Source organism: Anguilla anguilla, chromosome 7 (genome assembly GCF_013347855.1).
Source record: "Anguilla anguilla isolate fAngAng1 chromosome 7, fAngAng1.pri, whole genome shotgun sequence".
Lineage (NCBI taxonomy): Eukaryota > Metazoa > Chordata > Actinopteri > Anguilliformes > Anguillidae > Anguilla > Anguilla anguilla.
This window is the reverse complement of record NC_049207.1, coordinates 40,155,412-40,169,526: the sequence shown is the minus strand read 5'-3', so window position 1 is coordinate 40,169,526 and position 14,115 is coordinate 40,155,412. Positions and strand designations below refer to the sequence as shown.

Here is a 14,115-nt window from a genome sequence, read left to right as displayed (position 1 = left end):
TGTAAGGAATAGTAATTTGGGAAATTAACCTTGTGGTAACAGGTTTCAATCCTGCATAAGCTACAGGCTCTGTACCTTTCAGACTAAAAGAGTACATATATAGCAAAAACTCAGCCTGAACCTCCAAAAACAAGCGAGGTAAATTTTCCCAGTGGGGAGAAAAACACTCAAACCGTGGTGAGAACAGACTCATGGAAAGCCAGCCTGCACTAACCTCTCTGACAGCTTAGAGCCAGCTGCTGATCATTGGTTCATCGGTCTCGAGTAATTAAATCTCTTTGAAACAGTAAGTTCTGTCATGCACTGAGTAATCTGCCAGGATTTCTCTAAAACCAGCCAGCTTTGCTAACTGTTAGCGTCCCATTTGTCATCCCCCAACCTGCTGAGGTAACACTGGAGCAAAGCTGTAACTCCCAGCTGCAACCGATGTAGCCTAGTTAGCTCATCGCTTCCCCTCTGTGATATAAGGCAGTAGAATTTTTGGCCTCTTAGTTTCAGTTCTAACAAAGATGGCTTCTTTTTGCTTTTATGTACAAGTGTATCAATCAGAATGAGCATATTTTTGTTGACTATCTAAATAATAAAACCACAAAATTCATGATTCATGATTTTATAATATTTTACTATTAAACCAAACAAACACAGGGAATGCATGCAAATCACATGTGGGTGCATGTGGTTTGTAATTTCAAATTAAAGTACAAGATTTGCGCTAATAGACTAATCTGACCATCGCAATCACCAATCAATCTAATAAATGTACAGTTACAGAATTACAGTTGCAGCTCTATATCTAAATGTCATGAAATGCTAAACTTAGAATCACCTTCAGAATTTCCCTAAATCCCAAAATAATTTCCTGGAAATTTACCCACGGCACCCCCCCCCCCCCCCCCCCCCCCCCCGAGTAATTGTAAGGTATGTACTGGGAATTACATTCCAAGCAGGACCCTATCACAGCCCGCACTGAAAGTCACCATCATGCACAGAACTCCAGAGCATTTACAACCTTTTGTACTGATGCCCCCCCCCCCCCCCCCTTCATAATCCACCCCCCAATATTCTCAGCAATGCCAGGGTATTAACAGAGTAATGGGTGCCTATGCTGAGGCTAAATTTCTTATATCAAAAAAACAGTTCATACTGATCAGATGCTAAGTCGCACTTATCATGCCAGCTAAGCATCCTGGATCACAAGAGTTTGAGCACTGTTATTTAATGTTAATATTATAATAGGTGGCAAAATGTATTTGTTGACCAATTTGAAAATGTTTATTGATTTCTTTATGTATTAACTGTCTCCAAGATAATGACCCCTCATACAAAACTAAGAATCTATGAATCAACCTTCCCTTCTGTCTGTGTACTGTACATTGCTATTCTTTCAAAATGTGGTTCCACACTCTTTGAAAACAGGTTTGGAACGCTGATACACATAAACGCAGTACTCTGAATGCATAGCTAAGCTGTAGATGCAGGTTAATCTTTTTATTCTTGGGTGACTTGTGTCTAACTGTGTGGAATTTCACTGTATATCTATTTAGCATATTGCTAGCAGCATGCTAACAGGCGGGAGGAATGCCCCAGCTTCTTCACAGAGATTGCTTTACTGTGAAACCAATTATTTGCGCTACAGTATGTGTAACTAATACGCAAAGTGTCAATAATGTGCATATTTGATTTTGGGCAAAGTTACTATAGTTTAATCGTAAGTGTGATCGAAATGTCCCAGTCGATTATAATCATGTATTGTGGTACTATTGTGAGAATTATTAATGAGTTCCCTCCCAGTGGCATTGGGTAGATTTTGCACCATATGCAGGGCATACATCAGCTATGACTGTGGCACAGCATGCTTTTAAGAGCAACAACACAACTACAGGCACTGCATGACAGAAAATAAATGGAACAAAAGCAGATGTCTCTATTTTTGCCATGTGCGTCATGGCATGATTCCCTTATCATATATATATATATATGATATATAGATTTTACATGACAATAATTTTTGTAATGACTGCCTTTAGTAGTGTGCCAATTCACAGTTAATTTTTGTTGAAGCTCCTTTTAAAAATAAGATGTGCCTCTTATTTCACACTGTACAAATATTAACCATAGTAAATTTGTGATTAAGCTAGTAATATAAACCACAATTTAAGTTGACACCGGGAGCCTGTCTCATTTTAATGCAGGCTGCCCAAAAAAAAATCTTGCTCTGATGAAGCTGACGTTGACATCTTGGCTCTCCGATTCGATGGCAGAGCCGAGCCAGATTGCGTGTTGTATTTTTAAAAAAAAAAAGGCATTTCTAGCTCAGTGTGTGGGCTGAAACAAATTACTCCGACTCATCAAAATCTTTACAGCGAAAAACGAACCGTGGCATGACATCATGCAAATTTCTAAATAACTTCAAGTCAGTGACAGGAGAATAGGAAAAACCTCCCGTCATTTTTCTTCAAAATTATTTTGACAATGAGTGGTTTCACTTATACTGCCTCCCGCGGGAACAACAGAAGCCAGGGATAGTTTTTACGGAACACCTCACCGAATCACTTTAGGATGGCAGCACTTAAAAAATTCATAAACTTTGCTGGACTGAGTAGCGGTATGAGCTCTCCCGTAACGCATGGAACAAGACCTTACATGCAATATGTACGCGTACAGCAATTCTCCAAGGCTGCCAGTGGAGATGGAAATCTTATCTGAGCAGTTCACATGGAACTGAAAGTTCGGAATGGATATAATCCACAGAGACAATTAATATATTTTATTTGTAGCAGAGTCTAACATTTTTTCTAAAAAAAAAAAAAAAAAAGAAATAGAAAACCACTGAGAACAAGAACATAACAATTATTAGATCTGCATAATCTTGGCTTTTCATTTTGAGAACTTTGTTGAGGTTTACTTTCCAATGCAGACAGCAAAGTCTGTGTTCAAATAGGTTTATAATGGTTTGATTTTTTTTTTTTTTTTTCTGTCTGTGTGATTTTGCCCCACACATCCTGCACTCTGGAAGGCATCACAGGGACACGGCCACAGTGGGAGATTAAGCCACTTCCTATCCTTAGTTGTTCCCACAGCAGAGATCACGGCATGCCACCCACAGCAGATGTAGCCACTACACTTTCGGGCTCGTTTCGCTGAGTCGCAAAAAAACGAGGTGTCGCTGATGACCTTGTGCTAGGACACAGGTTCGACAGTCAGTAAACGTCATGTGGTGCAAAAAATGTGAGCTGTGCCAGAAGCCAACAAATAACACATTTTATTGGAAACAATAGGCTCTCCTGAGCCTGTGTCTGGAAATAAAAATGCAGTCTTTTTTCAAATTTGTGATTGTGGAGTCTGAACATAGCAGGAGGTCAACAGGAGGGCTGTACTGATGAGACCACATCAGTACCCCATTATCACGGTCAGTTTAGGCAATTGGCCATGAATGTGGACAAAGCTCTATTTACCATTGACTTGCAGTTGTTTTAAGCATGCAACTCAGTGATTGCAATGAGTGAATGCAATTTATTATAACCAACCTCTCCAGAAAATGCAACCTTGTACACATCATAATCCTCATATTGGATTAAGAACTTTTCTAACCTATGTCAAACTTAATGTACAATTTTAATGAATGGAGCACAAGTAAGAACAGGTGCATTCTTTAATTTGACCGGTGTGATTCCGTGGAATGTCAATGGAGAATGTACTGCATGCAGTGAATTTTTATTTATAAATTAATTTATTTAACCGCAGTATGGGAGCCGCTGGCTTAGAACATTTTAGACTAGGGAAGCATCATTGCATGACTAGGACTGAGAGTCCCCCACCATGGGGCACAACTCACAAGGGGCAGGATGTTATGAACTCAACCACTGCAGACACACCTTTCCTCTTGTTAAACAGTGCTCTGCTCTCCTGTAGCACTGTGTGTCTCATACAGGCAATCCATCACTTATGATTGCATTGGGGGAACTACAAACCCTTCCGCAGTGCTCCCTGTGTGGGCTTGGCTGGCAGGTTGGTGATCTGAGTGTTATTCTTCTACTTCCAAAAAAAAAGAAGAAAAAACAGAACAAATCAGAAACTCGAACGAAAAGAGGAAGTTCTGCTGACACATCACCCCCCCCCCCCCCCCCCCCCCCAGCTCCCGCCAAAAAAAAAAAAAAAAACATTTTGACTCACAGGCTATTTGCAATTTTTTTGACATTTGGAAAATCAATATCATGTCCCATTCGGCAATCACTCATACTGCATGACAAGGGAGACAGGAGGTCATATGATTGGCAAGGGCTCGCTGAAAACCGTTACATTGTAGGTGTTGATCACCGGACTGGGTCTTTGAAATGATTGAAGGTAATGAAATGGAACATGCCGGAGCCTGGGTGACATGGCACCTGCCTACCGAAGGCTGGCAGTGGATCCTGCCCTGTGAGAGAGGAGAAGCGCTCGGTGACTGATGAACCATCACTAGACGTACCCAGTCCGCTCCAAAAGTTCCGCCCGCGTCATGGGCGCTGGTGACAAGAGGCGCAGCTTTGAATTCGAATCTAATATTGTCACCCTCACTCCTCCTCGCCTCCTTTCCGATTCTTCTTTACCACTCCTTTAAATACCATTTCTCAACTCGGATTTGATTACTCGACAGCCTGACTCATGGTTCTCCTGAGTCATTCGTTTAATTTGCTGTGCCCACCATGAACAGCCTGCTTTATCAATGGCACCTGCGTGCTGTCAGTGTACGTGCTTGAAATAACGCCGATATGATGCTTTTTGCCATGTTTCCCTGCCAAACAACATCACAACTACACTACAAAAAGCCTGATTTGCTAGTTAGCATACATACATTGAATGTATACAAGTTGTTATCACAGTATCTGCAAAACTGTAGTACCAGTTACAATTTACAGTGCACAATTATAAACCACCAAATGGCAGGTGACTATTGTTTGAATGTCTTTTAGTGCCAGAAAAAAAAACAAAGACATTTCAGCTCCATATAATCAGATACCTGCCCCTAAAATTCTGTAAGGCAAGTATTTTAGCAGCTTGATTCAGTTTATTTTGGAGACCATATGATATGAGGTGACCAGACTGGTGCAAGGCTACACGTTTGTGGAAAATAAGGTGAACATACCTTTCTTCTCTGTAAAATGAAATATTTAAAAGTGCTTTATCAACCCAATCCATTACCAAACACTAAATAAACATTTCTCAATTAACTGGTGATCTGATTTGCAGACATATGAAAAAAAGAACCTGTTTGCAGCTTCAATAAATGTTGAAACAACAGAAAAAAACTAATTAAGCTCCTACTATACCCAGTGAAATGATCCTCTATTCCTGTTCGTATAGAGATAAACCTTCTTTTTCTCCCACAAGGATCCTCTGTAGAGGATTAACCTTGCTGTAGGTTAAATTAATTTTAGTGCTGGATGTAACAGTGGAAATTCATTGTTTTAATGGGCACGTGCATTTGTGTAGCAGTTAAAATCTGTTATCGGTGACATTCTTTAAGGATATACTTGGATTCACATTGAAACATATGTGTCCTCATTCTGCTGAGCTAAAATATAGGCTAACCACTGACACACCGTAGCTGAGCGCACACACACACACACACACATACACACACACACACAGGAAGGGAGAGAGAGAGGGAGAAAGAGAGAGAGAGAGAAACTAGGTTATCATGGCGGTTTTTGCAAACTGCTGATTGTAGCCTGAACAGAGCCCTGGAACTAGTTTGAAGGTAAATTTGGATAGTTCATGGCAGTCAACTAAACCAAACTGTTCGCATGTGTCCCCATCCAACAACTGGTCAAGGTCGCCACTGCTGCTCTTTTTTCTTCTTCTGTGCACCACTGTCCTGGGCGCACAGACAGACCCTTCTCTTCGGGGGACAGCTCAAAAACTTTTAATGACAGCAGACCCTTCGTTTCCACGGCTGCTTCATGTCCATTGTCGTGTTGATGGTTGTGAGGACACAGACCATGAGGCTCCATAAAGAGCTCGCTGATCTATGGTTCAGATGGCATCTCTGGGTACGGAATGTGTGCATGAGCCAGTACTGTGCTTGCTACATACAGAGCACCCCCCCCCCCCACACACAAACCCTCCCCCCCCCCCCCCCCCCTCCCTCCAACTAATGGCATAAGTACAGAGACAGTGTCCTTCCGCCAAACAATAGATAAATAAATGAATAAATAACAGACCACAGTACAGTGACAGTCTCCTGGATTAACATATAGGGTATGCCAGCCAGCACATCACTCAGTGCCCTCGTTAAAATGCCATTGGGAGACAGTGAAGCTTTTTAGTTTAATTCCAAATCCACATTCCTCGGGCACAAGGCAAGTCAGCTGTAGCAAAACATGACTTTCTCCTATGTTTCCATATGAAATAAGAGTACAAAGACTGTATGTATATACTATACATTCGAGTCTCACACCCACCGTGCAGTGCAAGAAATCTACCTTCATACAAGTGTGTGCGTGTGTGAGAATGTGAGAGCGTGTGCATGGTTGCGTACTGCGACAACAGTGACCCATTTGAATCCCAGGAACTGGATTTACTTAAGGCGAGAGTGTAATCATATCAATACTCAATCTCCTCTAATTTGGCTCAAATGGCGGTCCTAGGAAAGGATGACGGGAATGGATCATTGCGTATTTGGAAACACAAACAGGCGTCCTATATCACTGTATCAATTACACGGGATGAAACCATAATTACAATATATCTGTTTTATTCCTTTGTCAATATGGACGTATTTATAAAACTGAAAATAGGCGAAGAAAAAGTTTCTGTTTAGAAAAAAGGTTAATCACTTCCTAAAGTGAACACACATTTTCCCTTCAGGCCAGCAGTCTCATAAGAAGTACCCCGACGTGGAAGGAAAATATTAATATGGGAAATTCGCATTGAATAATAGTATGTTTGCTACTGACGTAGTGTTTCTAATGACACCAACTGACCTTGGATGTCAGGTAAACAAATGCCGAAAGGCACGCTTGAATGTTGCCGAACACCTGCTAATTCGCTCTGAATAAGCGCGCTGTCTCTCCAACTGGATGAACGCATGTTTTCGGTGATGCCGAATTTATTCGTCTCTGCAATTTTTCCGTGTCTCATGGGCTAACTGTCGGATATACTGCGATACACGAAAATAAACTGCAGGTTTTTAACAGAGGCAAAATATACGCTCTTGTCTCCACCGTGCCATGAATTTTCAAGTAATGCGATGATGTGGAAAAACATGTTATTTTTGGGGTGATCGCCTCCAACTGAGTTACGACGGACAGGAGCTCACTCGTCTGGCGACAAGAAGCAAGATAAGTGCTACTGGACCTTCAGCTGAGACAGGCTTTTTCCCCCCTTTCAAAAGAGATTGCGGGAAATGCAGGCGTTCCATTTGCAAGGGTCTGTTGATTCATTCGCAAGTGTAATCTTTCTTCGGGACAAGACGTTTGAAAAGGGGAAATGTGAAGAGGCTTAAAGTATGGCATGCAAAGATGGTTTCTGTCAAGAAGGAGATGGTGATTGCGATGTTCCCCCGTTATATTTACTCTGTCTTCTACTTTCTCTGCGTGGTCGCCTGGTGAGTATCTAATTTAAAGGATCATTCCACCTATTATTTACGAGAACCGTATGATTTACGGGTGGAACGTCGCATTCGTAGCCTATAATTAAAACTAGAAAGCTGGCATATTGTTTATAACAGCGGCAGACTTGCGGACACGATGGTGCAGTTATCTCAAAATGTAACAACTGATGATGAAGCAGACATCATCATCGTGTTCAATGACATTAAATGACACGCGTCTTGTGTTTTGTGTCGTTTTGCAGTATAAGTAGCATATCTGGGGAGATAAAAAAGGATGAAAAATTATACCCCGAAAATTTCACACGCATACTGGACCGACTCCTGGATGGTTATGACAACAGGCTACGACCAGGATTTGGTGGTATGTATGTACCTGAAGCTTGTTATGATATAGTTTGCGGGACAAAGTCGAATGGATATGTTAGCTCATCAATGCGCCTTCCGTCCACTTCATGTATGTCAGAGGAAAGAGGCGGACTAAAAAAAAGATGCCTACAGCATTATTGCTACTGCGAAGTTAGAACAAAAAAGGAGCTTGTCTCATAGACTACTCTTTCATGCAACGCGGAGATGTAGCCTAGTTCTAAAAAGGGGTGAGGGAACTCTGTGCCTTAAAAGTGAAACAGATAAACAGGGACATATTTCAGATCCAGAACGGAAGTGTTAATCTCGTTCTTTTACGCATTTGCTGAAAGAGCTTGAGTATTTCCAAAACTACTGTGCTGTGGTTTGAACACTTATTTTTAATTGTGATGAGCATTTACGTGTTGCTGCCCTCACTGTCTTCGGAACACAATGTTTAAGCAAGTTTTAGTTATGTATTGGGGCTTGAAAAAAATCGGCTTAATGGACAATTTAAGCGTGAAGTGTGCTGATGTTCTTTTCGCGTGTAAAACTGAGAACGCAGCCGTAGATGATCTGATTTCGAAATATATCGCACGAGGCGCTCATTGCGCGTTACCATAGTTAAAAAAAAACCTTGGTTTCCAAAAAAAAAAAAAAAAACAAACATTCGCCATGGTTGCCTATATAGTAAACCTTAACTAGGCTTAACATGCTCCACTGCCCCGTCACCTCCAAAACGATTATTCCTTTAGGCGTTTCTCATTTCATAAGCTAAACGACAGTATCAGCGGTTGATCGGCTTATTCCACGAAGGTTTTACACTTAAACCCCTTTTTCTGTTTTCCCATTTCATTATATAAATGCCCAGCAGCACAGGCTTGTGGCGTAATTACATGGGATCTCTTGCACCGCGGTGAAATCAGTTTGATGCTTGCCATTGTTCCAGCGCCGGTGCATTTTTGATAATTAGATGTATTTTTCTGTTGTATTCAGTAAAGCGTTAAGATTGCCCATCTTGATGTATATTCCAAGCTTTACAATGTGGCAGCGCCAACTTGCAGAAATCGCAGCTGCTGGAAGGCTTGCATGGTGAATGTTTTCCTAAAGGACAATAGTTTGGTTTTTGGCTTGGTTTTACGAGTTACGATGCAAGTCAGAGAAATAAATCAAATTGACTGCTATTCTTGGGGAAAATGTAAGCGTTTGAGATTATTCGATGTAAAGATCTGCGCGTAGCCTACCCTGAAACAGCACTATTCTTCTAATATGAAATGGTTATATGAGTGAAGTTCGCGCTGATTCCTGTGTTCTGACGTATGTGGCGTTAAGGCACCTAAATGCGAGCAATGATTAACGGTTCAGCCGTCTGTAATTCTCTCTATCCACCTCATCCTGTTGAGAAGAAATTCTGTAATAAATAGATAAAACGTGACAATTCGACTTTCATATAGTCGAATTGTCCGTACACTTTGCAGCTACTTTTAACTATTTGTGGCGAGGCTGAAGAACAATTTCCTCCATATCAGCCAAGATCAGCAAGTAATTAGGCATACAGGGCTAAATCACAATAATCAGTTTCTGGGGGTATAATATAAGTATTGTAATAGCTCATGGAAAATCCACCCAACAACATTTGGTACCCATTATTGTTATAGGAAACCACTGACAACGGCCAGATTCAGGATAGACTAGGAAAAGCATTCAGTTCTTTAATCCAACATGGAAAAAAGACAGAGCATATACTATTACACATGGCATCAATGGGTAATTGAGTGATCTATTGTATCAAATGGAGGGCATCGTTTAGTAGTTGAAGTTTGTTTCGTGTGTAAATGCATTGGTGATTTAATTGCAATAACATTACTAAGTAAAAAAGGAAGCACAGCTCATGATCTTTTAAGGTATAGTTTTTCAGTGGTACCTAATATTGCCACCCAGCAAAATAAAGTAGTTATTTAAAGTGGAATTTCACTTTATAACACTTCTGGGGTCATTTTCACACCTACCCGGGCTTTTGTGCGCACCCCAGACAGTTTTTAGGTTGCTTGCCTCAATATTTAGATATTTGATACCCGTGAAAGCAAACTACCCCCCATCCAATAGGAGCGCATTCAACATCAAACTCCACATTAGGCTCATTGCACACGTCCCTGCTTCTCATGACTGATATTGTCCTTCTAATTAATGTGTCACCCTTTATTTTTCGATTAGTTATTTCATTATGTTAATATTTTACGCCGTTTTGTTGCTTTCCGTTACAAATGCAGGAAGTAGACCCAGGCAGTTTAGTGTCAAACTCAAGGATGCATATCATTGCGCAACTTCTGATGTGGGCATACCTGCAGACAATAACAGTTGGTTGGTCATAGAAATAGTGTTGTATTACTACTAGCTAGCGAAACCGAAAATGTGTGAGGACGAATGAGATTTTGTTTTTGATCATGGGATTGTTGTGGCTTATCGATTCGAGCCAGAATACACAGAAGAAGAGCTGGTTAATTTTCAGGCTGATCGTGCGAGTGCGAGAGCGAGAGCGAGAGCGAGTCAGGAGCGGGCCGAGATCGAGGAACCACAGGCTATTCCCAGGACAGACGGCATCTGGTGGTGTGGATGTGTGAAATGCATACCTATGCCAAGTGAGGAGGAGTCCATCAAGTGTGTCAAGTGTGGGACCAGCTCATTCCCATTTTGGGCGAAGTTGTGCGAGCACAGCCACAGACGGACAAAGAAAATGAAGTACCGGCATGTGCGACAGGGCACTCCGATTTCTCAGCTGTCTCGATTCGATAGGGCACAACAATCCCATGATCAAAAGCAAAATCTCCTTCGTCCTCAGTCATTTTCTGTTTCGCTAGCTAGTAGTAATACAACACTATTTCTACGACTAACCTAATGCAGGTACACCCACATCAGAAGTCGTGCAATGATATGCATCCTCGAGTTTGACACTAAACTGTCTGGGCTTACTTCCTGCATTTGTAAAGGAAAGCAATGAAACAGCATAAAATATTAACATAATGAAATAACTAATCGAAAAATGAAGGGCGACACATTCATTAGAAGGACAATATCCGTCATGAGAAGCAGGGACGTGTGTTTACAATGAGTCTAATGTGGAGTTTGATGTTGAATGGGCTTCTATTGGATGGGGGGGGGGGGGGTAGTTTGCTTACACGGGTATCAAATATCTAAATATTGAAGCAAGCAACCTAAAAACTGTCCGGGGTGCACACAAAAGCCCAGGTAGGTGTGAAAATGACCCCAGAAGTGTTATAAAGTGAAATTCCCCTTTAAACTCTCTTTATTTTCAGATGGGCCACAGACACAAGCAAAGGAAAATAATTAAAATTCTAAACTATACACATGACATATCTCTTAGCCTCTTTATTACCACAGTGAGGTGAGGTGCTATAAAATGTAGGTCTATACACAGTGTGAGATTTCCTCTTTTGTAGCGTCAAGGCAGTAAACAAGTAATGAACAGTAGCAATAGACAGTTATCCATCATTCAGCAGCGTTACAGTCTGTCTGAAAGCGCATCAGGAATGCAGTCAACAACATTGTTGATTGATGACCCAAAAGACTTCAAAGTGTCCCTATGATAATAAATATGTGCCTTCTTTTCATGAAGATTGCAATTTTTGTCAATAATATGGATGGTATACAGCCTGTGATGGTCACAGGTCACAGATCCTGTGAAATTCAGATGTGGATGGCACATTGAAATGTAGAAGGAAAGAAAAAAAAGAGGAAATGACACTTCAACACTAAGCAGGACACAGAGAAACATCAACAACAGTTGTAACATTTTTTTAACCAAGTACTTTATTCACGTTTATTTAAGAAATACTAAATTGTGTTGTTGGTAATGTTAGCATGCTACTGAGGGTAGGAAGGAATACCTGTTTGGCGACGTATTGCACTGGTAAATATAAAGGATGTACCTACCAGTAATTATAGAAACTGCTAATGGAAATGTGTTTTGTTTTCATCCCTGCAAGGGAGGGAGCAGAGACTTCTCTGTGTTCACAGTGAATGCTTTTCAACTCATGCGTGAATTTACTCGAAGGCACTGTTTCCAAGGCATAAGGTGAATGTATTGTGACTGATTGCAACAAGTGCACATATTTCTATTATTTCCTATATTGGAAGTGGGTATTTATTTTATGTATTTATTTTATGGATGGAATTAGGTGTTTTTATTTGCTTTGCTTACACATTTGTATATTTCTGTTACTTTTTGCATTAGATATCAATAAATTATAAGCTCTAGGACAAAATACGGTCTCTCTGACTGCCCCAGGCTCTGAAATCCGCCACAAAAATTTCACTGTGCTTGAATCTTAACAACTAATCAGGACAGCTCTCTGCAAGGAGGCTTGCCTATCTGCCTGTTGCGCATTCACAGTGCTGTCAGAGCACTGGCTACACAGTTAAAAGCAGAGCAGACATACTGCAGAGATCGGTGCTATAGCTAGCTAGATGCCTAGAAAACAACAAAGATATGCCAAAATTTCCAGTTCTGCCTTTGACTACAATGGTGTATACTGATAAAACACCAAGAAAAGGTAGTCTGTCAAAGAAAATATTATGACCAAAAAGGAATTGAACTGAGTCAGAGAAAAAATTCAAGTGAACATTGGTTTGGCTTTTCAGCGACCAACTTCGCGAGAAAATGTTAGCTAGTTAGCTGATGTGTTTAGCTCACTATTTACATTATAGCTATGCTGTAGTTAGGCACTATCTTGTAGCTTATCTGTAGCTAGCAAGCTATGTTTATAGATACCTACTGTATGCTGTTCAAGATATATAAAAAAAGTTTTAAAAAATCCCACACTCCAGTTCCAGATGCATTTAGTAATGTTTATTTGACCGATGTTGCACCCATGACTTTGTCTGGGTCTCATACAAGCATGTGTCTGCATTTAGTGGCTGTCATTAGCCCATAGTTATAAATAAAAACTATAGCTATGTTCACTGTTTACATTCATTATGATGATGTGTTGTATTTTCTACCCGAAAATAAGACATGATACGTTGTACTTCTCTCCCTACTTTTATTTTTCAACGTGCTTTTCGCCTCTGCAGTACTTAGATGTTAGGCCGTGTGCATCCTTGGGTTTGGAGAGTGCGGCTGTGGACGGAGAGCTAAGGGTTGGGGGGAACATTTAAAAAAAATCTAGCTCTCACACTCTCTTCTACAAACTTACATATTGTTGGCTTCTTGCCACTATGCCTCCTTCTTATCAAGACAAACTTGTCCTGTTGTGAGGATGCCACTGGGGCTGATAAAATATGTGAAAAAGAAACAGAACTAGCATCCGGGTGGGCTGAAAAGGAGTCTAAGAATTTCTCACCACTTCTGATTTGTTGAAGAGTCCAGATGTGAGCTTCCAATTCAGAGATCATTTCCGCCATTCTAGTGTTAGATAAACATTTATTGCAAGTGAAATGACCGCTAATGGCGGAAGATACGTAACTAAACATATTGAACTCACAGCAAAGGAGCGGAAGGGAGGAGGGAGAGCACGGGGAAGCAAGCATGATTATGCTGGAATAAGACTTTCAAGCTTTCAACATCTAACCTTGATTCTAGGCTTTTGATTGCCTTTTGGGTCTGTTATTGGCATTTGTCAACATGAGGACCAGAGTTGTGCCAATGAAAGTCATGGAAGCAATTATGAGGCTTTAAAAAACAAAATGAATGTGTCATGGACATTATGGTGCCCTGAAATGGGGAAGCTTGCATAAAAAGTGCTATATTTTTACATGAAAAAAACCTCATTTAAGTGTATAAAAATACATGTAAATAAAAGCTGAGAATGTGCACTTTAACCACATGTGAATTATTTAAATGTACATTTAAAAATGTCAAGTACATTGCCAAATCAAGAAAAAATATGTCTTTGCCTCAAACATTATGGAGCTTACTGTAAAATATTGGTTGTGCCATTGTAATAAAGAAATTATATTTTCACCTAGTTCCACTGTACCTTCTGCCACATGGGAGAGGAAATCTAAAATCAGCAGGAACAATCTCCTCTCTCCTGTTTAAGTTCCCATTTTAGACCACTATCTTTAGTTAACCCCAAGCTGCCATGTTGATTCAACCAATTGGAACAATGGAGTCTCCCCTGCCCATGACAGATTGCATTTACAGTAGTTAGTAAGTTAGT

The 14,115-nt window shown here is 40.6% G+C and overlaps 1 protein-coding gene across 2 annotated transcripts in view; it reads left to right on the top strand.

The window, feature by feature from the left end:
* Positions 1 to 6,512: 6,512 nt before the first annotated feature.
* gabra4 (gamma-aminobutyric acid type A receptor subunit alpha4) overlaps positions 6,513 to 14,115 on the top strand; it is a 32,592-nt gene continuing 24,989 nt past the window's right edge. Inside the window, exons 1-2 of one of the 2 annotated variants that reach the window (XM_035424437.1) lie at positions 6,513 to 7,588; positions 7,837 to 7,955. In XM_035424437.1, coding sequence (XP_035280328.1) covers positions 7,503 to 7,588; positions 7,837 to 7,955 — 205 coding nt within the window. In that variant the 5' untranslated portion in view covers positions 6,513 to 7,502. Of the gene's footprint in view, positions 7,589 to 7,836; positions 7,960 to 14,115 lie in introns of those variants that run through there. The other variant, XM_035424438.1, reaches the window with a different exon arrangement.